The 21,511-nt window shown below is 39.1% G+C and overlaps 2 protein-coding genes across 2 annotated transcripts in view; one reads left to right on the top strand and one right to left on the bottom strand.

Annotated features, from left to right (window-relative positions):
- Positions 1-8,074, bottom strand: part of atp5mf (ATP synthase membrane subunit f) — a 36,665-nt gene extending 28,591 nt beyond the window's left edge. The window contains exon 1 of the mRNA XM_061884973.1: positions 7,900-8,074. Coding sequence (XP_061740957.1) covers positions 7,900-8,059 — 160 coding nt within the window. The 5' untranslated portion in view covers positions 8,060-8,074. The remainder of the gene's footprint in view (positions 1-7,899) is intronic.
- slc29a4a (solute carrier family 29 member 4a) overlaps positions 1-21,511 on the top strand; it is a 55,427-nt gene that overhangs the window by 7,614 nt on the left and 26,302 nt on the right. The window contains exon 3 of the mRNA XM_061884971.1: positions 14,473-14,840. Within this exon, the coding sequence (XP_061740955.1) occupies positions 14,606-14,840 (235 nt within the window). The 5' untranslated portion in view covers positions 14,473-14,605. The remainder of the gene's footprint in view (positions 1-14,472; positions 14,841-21,511) is intronic.

The raw sequence follows: 21,511 nt of genomic DNA, 5'->3' as shown, positions 1-21,511 counted from the left end.
ATTGCACTACAATTAAATGTCACCACAGCCTTTTCATTGACGCGAAAAAAAACATTGCGCGCCCTCACCAGGTCGGTAACTGAATGACACCCCGCTCAACATGAGCTTTTTAACCTAAATAATATGACCGCGCAAACCAAAAAATAGAACAAGAACACCACCGGTTAGCTATTAGTGCTTTAACAGAACATATATCTTTATAGTTACTAGTTATATTTAATGAAAACTACGCCTTGGTCCGTGGGATGGTGTCTGGTACACACGTACAGTCCCAGAGAAGGAATAAACAGTTGCAGTAATGTTGTTGTTATGATAGAATATACATTCAATGCTAGCTAACGTTATTAGTCAGGGTTGAATTGGGGCCCTAAGAAGAATTTAGTTTGAGCCTCCCCTTTCCCTCAAAATGTCACACTTTTTAAATTAATATTATTTTTTATAATATTTATTTATTCATTTGATAGGGAAATCATAATAGGTGCTGAGAAAATAAAAAATGTTCCCCCCTCTGCCACCCGTAAAAAAAAAATTACAAAAAAAAAAAAATACAGAAAAATAATAAAGGCAAAATAATACCACTCCCTTCCACCCCACGTCCTACGTTTCAGGCACAGTGGGTAGCAATGTACTGCCTTCCTCTTCACCACAAGCAGATAGAGAATCACAATAACTGACTAAAAGGGAAAAAAAAGATAACAACGAAAACAAAAACACAAACATACAGAGAAGTGTCACTGAATAAAAACAACAACAACAAAGAAAGAAGAGTTGAGATAAGTGAAAAAATTCATTTTCAACAGTGAGTGTCACATTTATTTTTAAGTACCAATGATCGTGTCCGCCCTTAGATCGGTAAGTCGTGAGTTCAAACCCTGGCCGAGTCATACCAAAGACTATAAAAATGGGACCATTACCTTCCTCCTTGGCACTAAGCATCAAGGGTTTGAATTGGGGGTTATATCACCTAAAATGATTCCTGGGCGTGGCCACCGCTGCTGCTCAGTGCTCCCCTCACCTCCCATGGGGTGAAAGTGATGGGTCAAATGCAGAGGATGATCTCACCACACCTAGTGTGTGTGTATCCTATAGTGTCTTTAATTTAGCTAAGTAACTAATCATACAGCCCCAGGTCAAATCAAATAGTTTTGGTGTAACCCTCAGATTATATTACATTTTCTCTAAATTTAAGAAAAACATGAGGCCCTTAAAGGCCTACTGAAATGATATTTTCTTATTTAAACGGGGATAGCAGGTCCATTATATATGTCATACTTGATTATTTCGTGATATCGCCATATTTTTGCTGAAAGGATTTAGTAGAGAACATCGACGATAAAGTTCGCAACTTTTGATGTGGATAAAAAAGTCTTGCCTGTACCGGAAGTAGCAGACAATATGCGCGTGACGTGACGGGTTGTGGAGTTCCTCACATCCACACATTGTTTACAATCATGGCCGCCAGCAGCGAGAGCGATTCGAACCGAGAAAGAGATGATTTCCCCATAAATTTGAGCGAGGATGAAAGATTTGTGGATGAGGAAAGTGAGAGTGAAGGACTAGAAAAAAAAAACTATACAGTGGGAGCGATTCAGATGTTATTAGACACATTTACTAGGATAATTCTGGAAAATTCCTTATCTGCTTATTGTGTTACTAGTGTTTTAGTGAGATTATATGGTTGTACCTGTACAATCCGAAGGTCGGCCCCGCACTTTTCTTCAGCACCAGTCGACGGGTGGTGGCGATGCCCATCTCTGCCCTTCGCAAGGGACCCTCTTCGAAACACGATCTTTCGAAATGATCGCTGCATAACACACTGTACTTTGTGTGTGTGGTCCAATCCAACCGTGTTCGTTTGACCGCTCTGTTCCATAGTAAAGCATCACCGTCATCTTCCAGGAATGTAAATTTCATCATACCGCGACGTTTCAGCAGGATACTTCGGAGCGAAATTTAAAATTGCAATTTTGTCAACTAAACCGGCCATATTGGCATGTGTTGCAATGTAAAGATTTTATGATTGATATTTAAACTATCAGACTGCGTGGTCGGTTGTAGTGGGTTTCAGTAGGACTTTAAGGTATAGGGAGGCCAGGGGGAAAAACTATGATTTCCACTCCAATAAAATCATTCTACAAGCTATTACTGATGCAAAGACAAAACTATCCCTAAAAGTCTGCTTAATTTTTTGATAACTTGGTGGAATTCCAAAATTTCTGCAGAAGGCGTCAATTTACAATGTAATGCATCTGTAAACATCTTACACTTTTTTTATTCATATGAAAGAATTTAAATAATTGTTTAATCAAAGTTGGATTTAATTGATGCAAGTTTTTTTTGCTAAAACTAATTGTTGGGAAATACATTGTTCATGGATATTTTTTTTGTGCAAAACAGAAAATTTAGAGGGGACATAAAACACTTTGTGGTTTTCTGTTGACCATTTTCAAGCCGCTTTCTGACATCTCTTCAGCTTGCTCCGTTTTGTAGGCGGTCTTATTTCTGTGCGTCCACTTCGACTGGGTCTTCACCCCGTCAAAGACGTTTTAGTTTTTAGTGCTCCCAAGTGGAGTCTATTGACAGATATAAGTTAGAATATGCTCATTTGTATTTGAAATGACAACATCAGAAGAGGCCTGTGCACGTAGGAGCAAGTCTGACCCACAACAAGAGGATAGTGAAAAATAAGGAACCTATTGGCTACAGCGTCGGACTACAATGGCGAACTAGCGTAAAGTTTTTCAGGTAAATCTCTACCATGTATGGGATATTTGCTGACATCACACTTGGTAAAAATGTCACAAAATGAACAAATTCCTTAGAGCTGTTTTGGAGGAAGTAAAGTATAAAAGAAGGCAAGATTGTTTCATAAATAGCTCCGCCATTGCCTCCATGGTTGGATTTCACATTTTCGAGACTTAGACAAATCCCACATTTATAAAAACAGGTAGCAAAAGTTAAGAAAAGTTGGGGTTTCATAATAGGTCCCCTTTAAAACATAAACTTATATTTAGGTCATATATTTCTTGTCCAACCGGGATTTAAATGTAGTACCTGTGTTTACAAGCCCAGTACTTACACTGCACGTCCAGGGGTCTTTGTGAATGTCTGCAGAATTTTTACTTTGTATCATTGAAGGAAGAGGCTAGGAATCTATTTCCAGTCAAATTTGAAGGGCCTGTCATTTATTATTTTACTTTTCAGATGCATTTCTTCCTGCATAACTTAACTTTGCCAAATCATATCACTATTTGCCGACCGCATATAATAATTTGTACATAACTAATGTATGTGTTTGTTAGAAGGGAGCGTAGTTTACATGCTCAAAGCCAAAAAAGAGCAGGATATAATGCTTATAACATTTTGAAAACTTAGCCCCTTCAACAAGATGTTTGTATTTGTAAGAAATCTTGAAATGCAATGAAATTATACATAAATTGGTTAAAATATTGGTAATGTCACTGGCTCAAAATTTAGTTTTAAAACAAAAACTATTTGCATTCATGGCAGCTGGGATGGGCTACAACACCCACCGCGCCCTGGAGAACGACAAGTGGTAGGAAATAGATGGATGAATTGTGTGTATCTTAGGTTGTGCGTAGCTTACACGCTCGAAGCAGGAAGAGGGCGTGAGATAATGCTTGCAGCACGTTCAAAAGTTAGCTAGTTAATTAAACATGTCAGGACCTGTCAATTTGAGGTCATGTCTTGTTAAGTTTTTGGGTGTTTTGGGGTTTACTTCCTGTTAGACGCTCTTATTTTAGTTTCATTTAGTCTTTAGTTGAAGGGACAATGCACAAAGACTGATATGTTCTGCACCAGATCATAGCTAAATAGCTCATTTCCATCTGCAGTCCCTTGTAGGGTTGTAAGGTATACCGGTACTAGTAAAGTACCGTGATACTAATGAATCGTATACGGTACTATACCGCCTCTGAAAAGTAACGACTTGGTATCGGATTTATACCCAAATTTGTAAAGAAAATGTAGCAGCTGTGTTTTTTGACATGGAAGAAGCTTATGATATTTTATGGAGAGACCGTGTAATAATTAAAATACGAAAGTTTGGAATCAAAGGAAGGATGTATGAGTGGATCAAGAAGTTCTTCAGTAACAGGGAAATACAAGCATGATTGTGGACCATAGGGTTCCTCAAGGAAGTGTGATTAGTCCCATTTTATTTGGTATTATGACAAATGATATGTATGATGGAGTGGATTACAGAATATGAAAATCATTACTTGCTGATGACGGTGCGTTTTGGAAAAGAGGCAGAATATTGAACATGCAGTACAAAGTTTACGAAAGGCCATCAACAGTGTAGACACATAGGCTGGCATATGGGGAATTACATTCTTAGCTGGAAAAGCCAAAATTATTATTTTTTCCAATAAGAAAATATATGATAGGTACACGTTAACAATGTCTGGTGAAGAGCTAGAAAATATCAAATGTATGACATTTTTAGGGATGTGGTTTGACACAAGGCTGACATGGCAAATGCATATTGAAAATAGTTAATAAGTGTGATAAAGTTACTAAGGTGATTCGATGTTTGAGTAGTGAAGTGTATTTCTGGTCTTGTTATCCTCGTCCGGACAGAAGGGGTGACACGGCGGTGTGGCTGGACCAACAGAGACGTCGGAGACGCTTTACTGAACCAAAATATGCTTTATTACAAGCGAGGAGGTCAGGTCAAGAATATGAGGCACTCCTAACTGGAGAAGCCAAGCCACCAGTCTTTTATGCCTTCTTTCTTTGTCTGTGTGTGTGCTTAAGTCAGGACAGCACAACCTGAACATGTAAGGAGATGTTCGTGTGTAGTGACTGGAAAACATCTGCTTTAAGTCATAACTCAAATGTTGGCGTTGAGCGACACAGGTAGTCTTTTCTCAAGGATGTGGTTATCACTTTTGCATTACAAAGTCCCAATTAGGGCCTGTTTCCTACAAGAAGTGATCCAATGCACCTGCGAATGCCAAACTAAGGGGCCTTATCATATTATATGCTCAAACTGAAATACCACTATTTACTTAAACTTGGTGGTTTGCTTTCTCCAAGGTGAATATAAACATTCACCATAGGTAGAACATGAGTTGATTTATTCACTTCAGTAGCAAGAAATGGGGAGCAGACTTTGAGTCTATGAAAAGATTGTATATTAGCATGATAGGATCAGTCATTGATTATGGATACGTAGCTTATGGGTCAGCAGCGAAGACCTAGTTTAAAAAGTTTGATGTTGTTCGGAATAAAGCATTAAGGATTCGTTCAGGGCCCATGAGAACCACCCCGGTGTGTGCACTCAAGGTTGAAGATGGTAAATTGTCTCCTGAGCTGAGAAGACTCTAAATATCATTGCCATACTTTGTACAGTCACAGGGGCAAAGAGATAATCACCCAACCGAAAATATTGTTATTCAAACGTAGAAACAGACCAAAAGTATGAGAGATCATTCTGTTGAAAACATGCAAGCGCAAGTAAAAAAAATGTTTTTTTCAAATCTTTCGATCAGTCCGTCTGTCATTCATTTGCCTGAATGTTACCAAGCCAAGACACTGACACTACATTGTATGAAAAGATCAAAATGCACAAGGGTGATTTTGGATAATTAGCTAAGATATATGCAGATAGATTTTAAGGATACAGAGACAGAAACTTGTCCAAGTTTTTCTAAAGTTTTAGGAGACCAGCCCTTACAATGTGACAATAGCATCAGCAAGAAGAGGTCTAAATCCAAACAAAAAGAGTCAGCTTGTGTAGAGCGCAAACAGCCCTTCTCGCCCGGAAAGTAGCACAGCTGCTTCTTCAAAACAGATAAGAAACTAGCCTAAAACAGTGAGCCGACAAACAAGGGCCCTTAAAACAAAACAAAGAGTTTACTAGCGGAAATAAGATAAAAGCAATATAAGACGCACAACATTTGACCCAACATTCTAGCTGCTTTAAACATGACTATGGATTAAGAAAGGGCATTTAAAAATATGTCATTCTCACAATACGTAAAGATTTATATGGATGGTTCTAAACAACCAGGACCTGGGAAAGCAGGAATAACTGACCATCTTTCTGTCTTTTCCGCTGAACTCATGGCAATTAAAATGGCACTGCAGTGAGTGGAACAAGTTAAACCATTAAGAGTAATAACATGGACAGACTCATTATCTGCTGTTAAAATTATAAAAACAGGTGACGCGAGTGGAAGAAATTATTTGATGTATGATATTTTAGAAATGCCGTTAAATATTCATAACATGGGAACATATGTCAAATGTGTTTGCGTCCCAGCTCATGTAGGAGTGATGGTAAATGAATTAGCAGACAAATATGCCAAGCAAGCAATAACGATTGTAAGCATAACCGTCCATTGTCAAGTTAGTAAATCAGAACTCAATTCATTAATTAGGAAAAAAATTATGAGGATGTAGCGAGACCGGTGGAGTCATGAAGATAAGAAAAGAGTATATTTTACTATCAATCCTCAAGTTGGCTCGGGACGTCGGGGTCGTAGATGAAGAAAGGAGGAAACAATCATCACTCATTTGAGGTGAGGACATACTAGGTTATATAAAACACTGTTCTCAATAGGCTAAGACAAGACTGGGAAATGTGACAAATGTAGTAATCCAGTAGAAATTGTCATGTTTCATTGCATTAAACATGATAGAGAAAGAAAAAGAATAAAGAAAACAATAGAAGACAATGAATAAACGTTTGGACTCAAGTATTTTTTTAAGTAAAACATCAGATCACACAGTTACAAAATATCTGTTTGAGTTCTTGAAGGAAATCAAGATCATTAATAGAATATAGAATATTTATTGTTGGTTATGATAATTATTAGTATTGATATATGTTGATATGCAGGTGTATACTGTATATTAATAGGAATTTGAATCAATGTATAATTTCAAAATTTAGTTTGTGACCCATTAAAGGGGAACTGCACATTTTTGGAATTTTACCTATCATTCACAATCATGAGAGACAAGAAGACAAAATTACTTTTTTTGTTGTTGCTTTCTATCATGTAAAAATTGACTCGTTCTAGATGGCCTGCAATGCAGCTATTGGGAGCAATCAATTCTACCACTAAATCACTTTAAATTGCATTCAAAAAACATCAACAATAATTCATTTACATTCCGTAACCTGTATAATAAAAAAAAACTGCAGCAAAATTGTTGCTATAAGAGCCAACACTGAGGAACTATTTTTCTAGCGTAGTAACACATTGGCTTGCTACGGTGTTAGCCGTAAAAGCTAACTAAGGCAAGAAATAAGCTGTGAATAAATGAGTTTGTAATGCACAATACTGCGATAAGACAAAAATCTGTACTGACTGAAAAATATGAACAATCATATTATCCATCCATCCATCCATTTTCTACCGCTTATTCCCTTTCGGGGTTGCGGGGGGCGCTGGCGCCTATCTCAGCTACAATCGGGCGGAAGGCGGGGTACACCCTGGACAAGTCGCCACCTCATCGCAGGGCCAACACGGATAGACAGACAACATTCACACTCACATTCACACACTAGGGCCAATTTAGTGTTGCCAATCAACCTATCCCCAGGTGCATGTCTTTGGAAGTGGGAGGAAGCCGGAGTACCCGGAGGGAACCCACGCATTCACGGGGAGAACATGCAAACTCCACACAGAAAGATCCCGAGCCTGGATTTGAACCCAGGACTGCAGGACCTTCGTATTGTGAGGCAGACGCACTAACCCCTCTGCCACCGTGAAGGCCAATCATATTATAGTATCTGTAAAGTATTAGCCCACATTTCGTGTTTTGTTTGTACACAGCTGAGCTAGCCAGACAGCCTATGTACTGTAGTTGTACTAACAAGCATGATGTGGTGCGGGAATCATGATCAGTATTAAAATGACTCACTCGATGGAAAGTTGTTCGTCTGTTTCAGTAGGACTTTTCTGGTTGATTTTGGGTAAGCAATCCATCTATGAAGAAATAGCGTGGCTTCAAGTTCCATAATTATAGCGTCAAAATCGCTTTTATCCCCCTCTGCCGGCTTCCGTCTGCTCCAACGTCTCATTCTTCCTTTGTGCTCACTTCCATAAGCAGCGGTATATTTTGCTTCAAAAGTATAAGGTTGTAAGTCCTCATTTGGAAAAAAAATAGTCGTCTTCATTGTCTTTTACCAAGTTTGTCGTGATTAGAACACACACACGCCTGGCTGTATAGCTCGGTTGGTAGAGCAACCGTGCCAGCAACTAGAGGATTGCAGGTTTGATCCCCGCTTCCGCCATCCTAGTCACTGCCGTTGTGTCCTTGGGCACGACAGTTTACCCACCTGCTCCCATTGCACCCACACGAGTTTAAATGTAAAAATTAGGTATTGGGTTTCACTATGTAAAGCGCTTTGAGTCACCAGAGAAAAAGCGCTATATAAATATAATTCACTTCACTTCACTTTCTTTCCGGAAGTAGGAACACAAGTTGTTGCCAGAAGTCAGAAAATACATGAAAGAAATCCTTTCAGAAAATTATCAAAATACGGTAAATTTTGAACATAGTACATATTGATATGAACGTGTCTGTTACTACATTATATATATACTTGCAGTCATCTTTCAGGTGTTGTTTTATCATCTTCAAAATCTTTTAAAAAAAAAAAAAATCCCCAAATTCCCCAAAAAGTGCAGTTCCCCTTTAAGCCTACATTCACTTTCAATTCCCAGTTTACAACCTCCATAAAACAAAACGAGGAAGAAGAAGGAAGAAGTTGGTTATCAGGTCATCGCTTCTTTTTCTGCAGACACTGCTGTTTTCTAGTTGTTGCTTTCTCCTGAGAAAAACGGGAGGGTTTTTTTTTTCTGAATCCTGCACAGCTTTATTTTTTTGTATTTTTGAATTTCGGTACTACTTGGACTTTTTTTCCTCCATATTCTTAGTGAATTATTAAGCACCTATGTAGTTTTTGTCTTTTTGTATATTGTGCCGTTACTTTTGAGCACCTCATTTGTCTTTATTCACATCAACTGCCTCTATGTCATTGCATCCTGGGGTCACCCCACCGACACGAAGCGCAGATCGCAACAAAACAGGCACTTTAATGCACTTGAAATAGTCAATAATAATGAAAGCTTGAATTGCTGTTCCTGTCTTACAGAGCAGTGATTCCCAACCTTTATTGAGCCGATTAGGCTTAGCCTTTATAATTGTAGGACTTACAAAACCCAAAACCAGTTAAGTTGGCACTTTATGTACATCATAAATAAAAACAGAATAGAATGATTTGCAAATCATTGTATTTGCTGGAAAATGTTATTTTTTGCAAATTTTAGCTCATTTTGGAATTTGATGCCTGCAACATGTTTCAAAAAAGCTGACACAAGTGGCAAAAAGACTGAGAAAGTTGAGGAATGCTCATCAAACACTTATTTGGAACATCCCACAGGTGAATGGATTAATTGGGAACAGGTGGGTGCCAAGATTGGGTTAAAAGCAGCTTCCATGAAATGGTCAGTCATTCACAAACAAGGATGGGGTGAGGGTCACCACTTTGTGAACAAATGCATGAGCAAATTGTTCAACAGTTTAAGAACAATATTTTTCAATGAGCTATTGCAAGGAATTTAGGGATTTCACCAGTTTTGGTCCGTTATATCATCAAAAAATTTAGACAATCTGGCGAAATCACTTCACATAAGCGATGATTTTACATACTTTCGATCCCACATGCGGTACTGCATCAAAAAGTGACATCGGCGTGTAAAGGATATCACCACATGGGCTCAGGAACACTAAAAAAAAAAACACTGTCAGTAACTACAGTTCATCGCTAAATCTGTAAGTGCAAGTTAAAACTCTACTATACAAAGCGAAAGCCATTTATGTACAACACCCAGAAACGACGCTGGCTTCGCTGGGCCCAAGCTCATCTACAAACGTAAGATGGACTGATGAAAAGTGGAAAAGTGTTGTGTGGTCCACATTTCAAATTGGTTTGGAAACTGTGGACGTCGTGTCCTCTGGAACATAGAGGAAAATAATCATCCGGATTGTTTTAGGCACAAAGTTCAAAAGCCAGCATCTATGAAGTCACCATTAATGCTGAAAGGTACGTACAGGTTTTTGAGCAATATATGTTGCCATCCAACCAATGTTTTCATGGACACCCTTGCTTATTTCAGCAAGACAATGATTGCTGCCCAGAAAGTGTGGGCACCTTTCTAGTGTTCGTCCTCAAAATGCAAGTCCTCACATGCAGGAGGATGCGGGAATATGTCAGATGCATTGCAATAGTCAGCCTTAATGCATTGTTGCAGCTCGATGTTTTTTGTGCACATCATGCCATGCATGTACAGTATGTGAGACAAGTGGGTGAAGTTTTCAGCCGTGCTCAGAGGGTGTGACCACGGTGTCGAGAGCAGCAGGATGAGAAGGTGACGAGAGAGTGGCAGAGGTGTGCGGGTGTGTTAAGGGGTTAAAATGTGTGCCCGTTGGCGGGTCTGTTAGCCACTCTTCAAGTGGGGGTGTCACTAATGTCATAATAATACTTTTTTTTCTCCTCAGATACAATTTCGTGATCTTCGGCTTGGCGACCCCTGCTATAAGGCATAACACGATACATCGGTACATGAAACGCCATAACTCGAAACGCTGTAAGACAAAACACCGTAACGCAAAACGCTTTAACACTAAACGTTGTGATGTGAAACTATGTAACATGACATAGCTTAACATTAAACTCCGTAACATTATAAGGCATAAAACAATACAACATGAAACGGGATGCATGAAACGCTTGAGCATGATACGCTATAACACGAAATTCCATAACATGAAATGCCGTAAACACGAAATGCCGTAACACGAAATGCTGTAACGTCCAAAGTTGTAACATGAATCTCTGTAACACTATAAGGCATAACACGATACAGCGTGACATGAAACGTGGTGCATGAAACACCTGAGCACTATACACCATAACACGAAATGCCATAACACGAAACGCCGTAACATGAAACATCATAACACAAAACGTCATAACAAGAAACGTCATAACAAGAAACGTCATAACACGAAACGTCGTAGCCCGGAATGCCGTAATGTCAAACACTGTTACATGAAACACCATAATATGAAACGCCATAACATGAAACGCCGTACCATTACAGTGTCGTAAATCAAGCACGGCCGGTATACCAGCGTAAAGATACATTATTTGTCGTAAATAAATTGTAATTTTCCTACCAATCAAGTGAAATCTGATAATATTCCGCAGCACAGTGGTTGGGAATGACTGATATACTGTAGAGCAGGGGTCACCAACATTTTGAAACCAAGAGCTACTTCTTGGGTACTGATTAATGCGAAGGGCTACCAGTTTGATACACACTTAAAAAAAATTGCCAGAAATAGCAAATTTGCTCAATTTACCTTTAATAAATAAATCTATATACCGGTATATATAAAAAAATGGGTATTTCTGTCTGTCATTCCATCGTACATTTTTCTTCCTTTTACGGAAGGTTTTTTGTAGAGAATAAATGATGAAAAAAACACTTAATTGAACGGTTTATAAGAGGAGAAAACAGGAAAAAAATGAAAATTAAATTTTGAAACATGGTTTATCTTCAATTTCGATTCTTTAAAATTCAAAATTCAACCGAAAAAAAGAAGAGAAAAACTAGCTTGAAAAAATTCAAAAAAATATTTATGGATCATTAGTAATTTTTCCTGATTAAGATTAATTTTAGTATTTTGATGACATGTTTTAAATATGTTAAAATCCAATCTGCATTTTGTTAGAATATATAACAAATTGGACCAAGCTATATTTCTAACAAAGACAAATCATTATTTCTTCTAGATTTTTCCAGAACAAAATTTTTAAAAGAAATTCAAAAGACTTTGAAATAAGATTTAAATTTGATTCTAAAGATTTTCTAGATTGGCCAGACTAATTTTTTTGAATTTCAATCATAATAAATTTGAAGATATATTTCACAATTATTCTTGGTCGAAAAAACAGAAGCTAAAATGCATATTTTTTATTCTTTACAATAAATAAATAAAAAATTACTTGAACATTGATTTAAATTGTCAGGAAAGAAGAGGAAGGAATTTAACGGGTAAAAAGGTTAATGTTTTAAAAAATCCTAAAATCATTTTCAAGGTTGTATTTTTTCTCTAAAATTGTCTTTCTGAAAGTTATAAGAAGTAAAGTAAAAAAATAAACACATCTATTTAAACAAGTGAAGACCAAGTCTTTAAAATATTTTCTTGGATTTTCAAATTCTATTTGATTTTTGTCTCTCTTAGAATTAAAAATGTCGAGCAAAGCGAGACCAGCTTGCTAGTAAATAAATCAAATTTTAAAAAATAGAGGCAGCTCACTGGTAAGTGCTGCTATTTGAGCTATTTTTAGAACAGGGCAGCGGGCTACTCATCTGGTCCTTGCGGGCTAGCTGGTGCCCATGGGCACCGTGTTGGTGACCCCTGCTGTAGAGGACCCTGGATCTTGGAGGTTCCTTAAAAAAGCAGAGCGTTCCTAGTGTGTATATATATCTTTTATCAGAGTTCTGCAAAACACAACTGCAGTGGATGCTGGTTCTTCAAGCAGAATTTTGGTCTGGTGCAAAATATATCGCTTACGTTTTAATTTGTGGCTTTTTGATCTAATTTAGGACAATATTATTATTATTGAAAGTGTGCAAGAGCTTTGCATAGGCATACAAAGAATACTAACAGTGAATTTAGTGGACTAGCACTGATGTCAAGGTGCAGACTTTACTATTTGCTGGTTGTTGACGTGCATGACAAAGAGGAGTATGTGTCGTGTTAATACTTTTGAATGGAGCCAATGAAAGGCTTCTTTTGAAGTACAGCTGCTGGGGTGTACACTTTTAACTGTGTTCATGGTTTAAATGTCTAGAGCAGGGGTGCTCACACTTTTTCTGCAGGCGAGCTACTTTTCAATTGACCAAGTCAAGGAGATCTACCTCGTTCATATTTATAATTTATATTTATTTATTTATGAAAGAGACATTTTTGTTAACAAGTTAATGGTGTTTGATGATAATACAAGCATGTTAAACACACATAGACTCCTTTCTTTCATGAAGACAAGAATATAAGTTGGTGTATTACCTGATTATGATGACTTACATTGATTGGAATCAGACAGTGGTGATGATAACGTCCGCATTTTCAAATGGAGGAGAAAAAAAGTGCTCCTTTCTGTCCAATACCACATGAAAGTGGTTGGATTTGGCATCTCATTTGTCCAACTTGCATACTCGTTTTTAAACACTTTGTCATGAGAGTTGCATATGTGTGTGTGGCCCTTTAATATGTGACAGCAGGTGAGTGACGTCAGTGAGTGTGTGGGTGAGAGAGGAGAGAGAGCGGTCGCTGAGGGCGGGGGAGTGGCTAGTGTTTTTGTGTGGGATTTTGACTGTGTGCAAGACGTAAATAAAAAGCCACGATTTGCAACTAATCGCTGGACTCGTCATTTTGCCCTGGAGTCCGGAATTGTGAAGACTCACTTCCGGGTAAAGTGAAGGGTGTTTCCCTGAGAATCCATCAGCCCTGGAGAAGTGTTTCCCCTGCGCTCCTTGACTAAGGTCTAGGCGCCGGAAGTAGGAAAGGTGCAACAACTTTATAAGAAATACATTGGCATCAAACTCTGTAGCTTGCTAGCTTGTGCACGCTAGCTTTCGGAGACTCTTATTTTGTTGGCACAGGCAGGATGAAGCAGGTCTTTTATGGTGAAGACAGGAACTGTGCAGTCTGTCTTTAGAGTTTTGACAGCAGGTACGGCCCAAGAGTCTGTTGAAATAAAAAGTGTTTCTCTCCGTCCTGTCAGTGATTTTTTTCTTAATAATGAGCTCGCAGCAGCTAGCGTCATCTCACAAGATCCTCGTGTGCCGAAAATGTCAAACAACTGACGAAAGTGAAGTCTTGGTGAAAATTGATGATTGCTCATTTTTATGTCTATTTTTTTAATGCCTGGCTTGGGATTGACTGACACGCCCTCCGCGATCGACCGTTAGCTCGCGATCGACGTAATGCCCACCCCTGGTCTCCAGGTTGCCTATATGTGCACGCTTCCATAAAAAGGTGCAAAAACATCACATCCCTTTTCAGATTATTTTAGCCGGATGTTCAATTTATATGACTATTTGTGTTTCCCTTTTGTTGCTTCAATGCCTTGCAGAGCGACATTTTGGCTCACATTCCCTTCAGTTGGCCTGCCACACACTCATGCATATTTTGTCATTTTCCCAGTTAATATTCTTCTCTCACACACACACACACACACACACACACACACACACACACACACACACACACACACACACACACACACCCACACACACACACACACACACACACACACACACACACACACACACACTTCCACGAGCCGTCTAACCTTGACTTGTCTGATATTGTATTGTTATTCTTTTATTCTGTTCCCCTCCCTTCCCCTTGCAGTTCCTCCATCATCTAAAGCTCTCCCAAATATCTGCCTCCATCACCCCCGACTGGAAAAGGGTGTGACTCTGGGATTATGTGCAAAATGCATGCTCCCACTGGTGTCTAGCGAGCGTTGGACTCGGCTGCAGAGATGGACTCGGTGGGGCCAGAGCGCCGCAGGCCCACCCCGGCGCAGACGCCTGAGGAGAGGGACGTGTGGAGGGACGGAATAAGAGGCGGATGGAGGGATGCGGGCAGAGAAGGATGGAGGGAGGGACGGGAGAGCGGCGTGGTGCAGAGCTACAGTTTTGACTCCTACCAGCTGGAGGAGGAGGAGATCAGCAAAGACGTGCCGGAGAGAGGCGTCCTGGCGCTGTCGGAGACTGGTGAGCTACTTTGTGACTGCGTACACACTCTCAGATCTATAGTAAGAAATCAAACCAAAAAAAAACAAGCAATCAAACCAGAATACTTTCTAGCAACATGAGCATCACATTTGTAAACAAAACACACCGGAGAAAGAAAACGTCAAGTAACCCCCCCAAAATGGTGCTCCTGTACTAAACTCCTTGTTTAGTGGTACAGCAGTTTAAGTTAAAGTACCAATGATTGTCACACACACCCTAGGTGTGGTGAAATTTGTCCTCTGCATTTGACCCATCCCCTTGATCACCCTCTGGGAAGTGAGGGGAGGAGTGGGCAACCGCGGTGCCGCGCCCCGGAGTCATATATGGTGATTTAACCCCTAAATCCAAACCTTGATGCTGAGTGCCAAGCAGGGAGGCAATGGGCTCCATTTGTATAGTCTTTGGTATGACTCGGCCGGTGTTTGAACTCACAACCTACCGATCTCAGGGCGAACACTCTAACCACTAGGCCAGTGGTTCTCAACCTTTTTTCAGTGATGTACCCCCTGTGAACATTTTTTTAATTCAAGTACCCCCAAATCAGAGCAAAGCATTTTTGGTTAAAAAAAAAGGAGATAAAGAAGTAAAATACAGCACTATGTCATCAGTTTCTGATTAATTAAATTGTATAACAGTGCAAAATATTGCTCATTTGTAGTGGTCTTTCTTGAACTATTTGGAAAAAAATATATAAAAATAACTAAAAACTTGTTGAAAAATAAACAAGTGATTCAATTATAAATAAAGATTTCTACACATAGAAGTACCATATTTCCTTGAATTGCCGCCGGGGCGCTAATTAATTTAAAACCTCTTCTCACTCCTGCGCTTACCAAAGGCATGCGGTAAAAGTAAGCATGCGCTAATTATTTTAAAACCTCTTCTCACTCTTGCGCTTACCAAAGGCATGCGGTAAAAATTTGAGTGTGATGTAGCTTTGACCTTAAATCCTACTGAATAGCTCTTCCCTTTATGCGATTTCAAATTCCCGGTATTGAAATCAGCCTCCTCCACTTTGAAAATGATGACAGTGGAAGTGTCACTTGTGACGTCACGAGTTTGACCCGGCGGTAATACTAAGCATGCGCTAATTATTTTGCAGAGCGAGTTTCAAGGCAGGCGCATACTGTATGCCTTGCAGCAATTCAAGGAAATACAGTAATCATCAACTTAAAGTGCCCTCTTTGGGGATTGTAATAGAGATCCATCTGGATTTATCAACTTCATTCTAAACATTTCTTCACAAAAAATTAAATCTTTAACATCAATATTTATGGAACATGTCCACAAAAAATCTAGCTGTCAACACTGAATATTGCATTGTTGCATTTCTTTTCACAGTTTATAAACTTGCATTTATATTTTGTTGAAGTATTATTCAATAAATATATTTATAGAGGATTTTTGAATTGTTGCTATTTATAAAAAAATCTCTCGTACCTCTTGGCATACCCTCAAGTACCCCCAGGGGTACGCGTACCCCCATTTGAGAACCACTGCACTAGGGCACTGAGTGGTTAAGAAACATTGGTAGTGAACATAAAGTACAGTGACCCTCCATTTGTGAGATTTACAAACTTTTCAATCGCTCCAAACTAGACTTAGACTTAGACAAAGTTTAATGATCCACAAGGGAAATTGTTCAACACAGTAGCTCAGTTACAATGATGGAAAGTGTAAGGATGGAAAGGACAATGCAGGTATAAATAGACTAGATATAGCAATTTAAAATATATATGTGGCAGCCCAGCATAAAAAAGAGAGTAAATCCAGCAGAAAATTAAAAACAAAGAGAAGTAGCTTGGTGAGAACAATGTCTCTGTGTACAAACTTTTATGACCTATTCCACTAGGCCATTGTTTGTTTTAGTTTCGGGTGTGTTTCCTGCGTTTTTGGATTCACTTCCTGTTTTACACTCTTATTTTGGTTCCACTTCCTGTTGTGTTTGTATTCTGTTTACCACAGCTTTATTGTCTTTAGGAGCACTTCGCTCCTCAGGTGCAGCTTGTTTGCGTTGATTGTGTCACCTGGTGTAGGAAGTCTCTTTTCTTTGTTGGTTGTGGGATCATTCCAAATGTTTGGGGTCCTGGGGCCGTATTTATCAAGCGCCTTAGAGTGCCATTTTACACTTGAGTCCTGAGAATTTGCTAAATTTAGTCCCACTCTCAAACTTAAGAATAAAAGCTATTTATCAACTTTCTTAAGTCTTAGAATCACTCCTACGCTGCATGATATTTAAGCGACCTTCAGAGGTGTCCTAAGTGGTTAGGAGTTGCCAGCGGGGAATGGCACTGAGGCGAGAGAGACGTGCGCGAATGATCAGGGAGCGGAAGGATGTCCTGGCTTTGTTTGATGACGAGCAGCTGATCAAACGGTATCGTTTAGACAGAGCAGGTATTATTTTTGTTAGAGATTTAATAAGGGGTGTCATCTCATCAGCAACATCAGGCAGCTGAGCTTTCACAGCAGAACTAAAGGTCATCACAATGCTTGGATATCTCGCCACTGGGAAAATGCAACAGTGTAACAGTGATGATTTAGGGCCATCACAACCATCAGTAAGCAGAATTCTTTTGGAAACAATAATGGCCCTTACTGCTCCTCACATCGTCAGGCATTTCATTGAATTTCCAACTACACCCCGGATAATTCAGCAGAAGCCAACTGCATTCATGCAGGTAGCTGGCTTCCCCGGAGTGGTCGGGGCAATCGATGGTACACATGTAAGGATCATCGCTCCAAGTGTAAATAGGAAGCCGTACCACAGCATCAACACGCAAGTAGTGTTCGATGCAGACTGCAAAATCTTGGAGTATACAGTGGGGCAAAAAAGTATTTAGTCAGCCACCGATTGTGCAAGTTGACAGAGGTCTGTAATTTTCGTCATAGGTACACTTCAACTGTGAGAGACAGAATGTGAAAAAAAATCTAGGAATTCACATTGAAAAAATTTTAACGAATTTATTTGTAAATTATGGTGGAAAAAAGGTATTTGGTCAACCATTCAAAGCTCTCACTGATAGGAGGTTTTGGCTCAAAATCTCCCAATACATGGCCCCATTCATTCTTTCCTTAACACGGATCAATCGTCCTGTCCCCTTAGCAGAAAAACAGCCCCAAAGCATGATGTTTCCACCCCCATGCTTCACAGTAGTTATGGTGTTCTTTGGATACAACTCAGTATTCTTCTTCCTCCAAACAGTTGAGTTTACATCAAAAAGTTCTATTTTGGTTTCATCTGACCACATGACATTCTCCCAATCCTCTGCTGTATCATCCATGTGCTCTCTGGCAAACTTCAGACAAGCCGGGACATGCACTGGCTTAAGCAGGGGGACATGTCTGTCACTCCAGGATTTGATTCCCTGTTGGCATAGTGTGTTACTGCTGGTAACCTTTGTTACTTTGGTCCCAGCTCTCTGCAGGTCATTCACCAGGTCCTCCTGTGTGCTTCTGGGAATTTTGCTCACCGTTCTCATGATCTTTTTGACCCCACGGGACGAGATCTTGCGTGGAGCCCCAGATCGAGGGAGATTATCAGTGGTCTTGTATGTCTTCCATTTTCTGATAATTGCTCCCACAGTTAATTTTTTTCACACCAAGCTGCTTGCCTATTGTAGATTCACTCTTCCCAGTCTGGTGCAGGTCCACAATTCTTTTCCTGGTGTCCTTTGACAGCTCTTTGGTCTTGGCCATAGTGGAGTTTGGAGTCTGACTGTTTGAGGCTGCGGACAGGTGTCTTTTATACAGATAACGAGTTCAAAAAGGTTCCATTAATACAGGTAACGAGTGGAGGACAGAAGAGCTTCTTAAAGAAGAAGTTACAGGTCTGTGAGAGCCAGAGTGCTTCCTTGTTTGAAGTGACCAAATACTTATTTTCCACCATAATTTACAAATAAATTCTTTAAAATTCCTACAATGTGAATTCCTGGATTTTTTTTCCACATTCTGTCTCTCACAGTTGAAGTGTACCTATGATGAAAATTACAGACCTCTGTCATCATTTTAAGTGGAAGAACTTGCACAATCGGTGGCTGACTAAATACTTTTTTGCCTCACTGTATATAGAGCCACCCACACCAGTTTCAAATTAGTTGCCTAATTAATAAATTGGAAAGAAAAGGAAACATTTATTTTTGATTAATTACCAACATTGTTTGTTTGTTTGTTTTGTATTATTTTGTAGTTTATTGTCAAAATATACACTCCCATTGTCCACTTAAATATTTCTAAGATATTTCTTTATTCTTAGACAAGGGATTCCCTTCCGTGATTGGTCATTTCTATGGACATAGAAATGACGTCACCTAAAATTCCGTTTACGGCACATAGTAATGTCGTAATTTAGCTCTGAGTGTGACACTTAAGATTCAGTCCTACACTTCGCTGAAAGTGTGAGTAAGACGCTTGATAACTAACTTTTAAGTGCAGCTTTCAGCGAAAAATTTCTTTACTCATAAGTCAACTCTTAGCAGACTTCTTAGGAGTAATTCTAAGAAGCTTGATAAATACGGCCCCTGGTGTTCAGTGAAACTTTATCGGTTTGTGGCATTTTTGCGTAAACTAGTTTTGTTTGTTGTCAGCTCCCTGTCAACTTTTTTTTCATGCACAGATCTTCTGTTTTTTCAGTGCATGTTTTTCCTCCATGCACTGTTTGCATTTTACCTGCACATTGCCCGCTGTTTCCTGTTTTTTGGGGTCACGACCACCACTACAAAGAGCAATTTTGTGTCTTGCTGGCAGCCATTTTGTGTTTGAGGATGCTGGTTTTGTACCAAAGCAAATTTTTATTTGGGATGAGAATTGACTTTTCTGCAAAAAAAAAGAAAGCCAAATTGGACTTATTTTACAGTCAAATTCAACTGCTAAAAATGATGCTGATCGGCCAAAATGTGTGGGTAAATTCCTGGAATTTGAAGGTCGTACATAATTTGCGTAAATCATAAATTTCGGAAGGGACTGATTATTTATTGAATATAATAATCATACAGTGATTACTTACGAAAAATGTTTTAATAATTATTATTCAATTCAATAGTATTCTTAGTGGCTGTGGCCGTAAGAAACCTGATATATATTTTTTTAACTTTAATGCCAAAATATATCAGTAGTTGCTTTGTAATTACAACTGTTTTATAAACACCTCAGACCTGTTTAAGCCTGTGGTCTCAACTGTAAATTCACAGCAATTTACCAGCCAATAATTGCATTAGTTTTACAGTAACGTTTCCAGTAATCGGCTGTGAAATATCTTTACAGCAATTTACTGTAACTCCGGCGCTGTGATTTACAGTTAATTACAATAAAATTACAACTAAATGCTGTAACTTCACAATTGTAATACTATTTTTAATTACTCTCAGTTTAACAGCATACCGCCACTTACGGTACAAGAATGTGTAACGTAGTCTCTGGAACCCCTTCAAAGGGGAAATTAAAATCTTGAGTAATAATCTGTGCACACTTGGTTGCTCTTTCCGTGGAGAAAACGGAACAGGCATGATTCCAAAAAAGTGCAGTGTCCCTTTAAAAGACAGATGAATTTGGATTTACAATAGTTTATTGTGATATTACTATGAGTGCAGTATTTTAATGTGAAATAAATTACTTGTTGTGGAATATACATTTACAGTGTAATACTGTCAACGCGAAACAAAAAATACAGTGTAAATTGTTGTATGTGCCTTCATATAAAAAATATGTTTTATTAATACTTACGAGGGAGGAGAGAAAAGGCCAGTAATTAATCCAGGGAAGTCACACCCATATGGGTGAAAAATTAATGCGATCCCTTTCCGTTGTCATTTCTACTACACTGTCATTGTGTGTCAGTGTGTGTCAACAACCTTGTTACCATAACATTATTCAGCTTGCAGAGTCTGCACTAATCAGATAACCTCTATTAGCCTTGTTCTCTGCCCCCCCACCTCTCAACTGTCAATCACGGATGGAATAGAGCGTCCCCACTCACACCAGCCTGCCAGGGAGAAGTCAGAATTCCGAGCCAAAAGACGCAATCAACCGTAACACTCTGGCTCTTCTAAACATGACTGCCAGAGGGGAACATTTATATATAGTAAAAGAAAAAAAAAATCACAGCGGGGTTCTGTATGGTGATGGATTTTTGTGTTAATCATGTTTACGTTCAAGCTGACAGTCTTGGAGAAGATCCCTGCTCATCCTGCGATGATTGTTTACATTTAATGATTATTACGTAATGTTGACAACATGTGTGCATATGCAACTACTGTATGAAGTATCCAGCATTAGCAGATGAGTTATTATATTAATAACTAAAATTTGCAATTCCGGTTGGAATTGCGTGTAAATGCGCAAGCCGCCGAACCGCCGTTATGCGTAAGCAAAACTGAATTGCTTGAATGTACAGGGTGTGTGAAATGTGTGGATTTTTGGAAAGGTTTGAATCGGTTGAGCAATGTGGGATATGGAGAGGTTTGTATATTGCCCATTCATTTTCAATGGGGGAAGATTCCTGGTAATTCCGGGTAATCAGGGAATTTTCGGAAATGGGAGACATGATGGCTTGAATGTCCATGGAGAGTGGAGTGTGTGCATGGAGGAATGGTACAAATAGGATCAGAAATGTGCGATATGCAGTACAGTAGATTGAATAGTTCACATTCATTCTC

This window comes from Nerophis ophidion, linkage group LG23 (assembly GCF_033978795.1).
Source record: "Nerophis ophidion isolate RoL-2023_Sa linkage group LG23, RoL_Noph_v1.0, whole genome shotgun sequence".
NCBI classification, from domain to species: Eukaryota; Metazoa; Chordata; class Actinopteri; order Syngnathiformes; family Syngnathidae; genus Nerophis; species Nerophis ophidion.
Note: the sequence above shows the minus strand (reverse complement) of the source record. Positions and strands in the feature narration are given on the sequence as shown.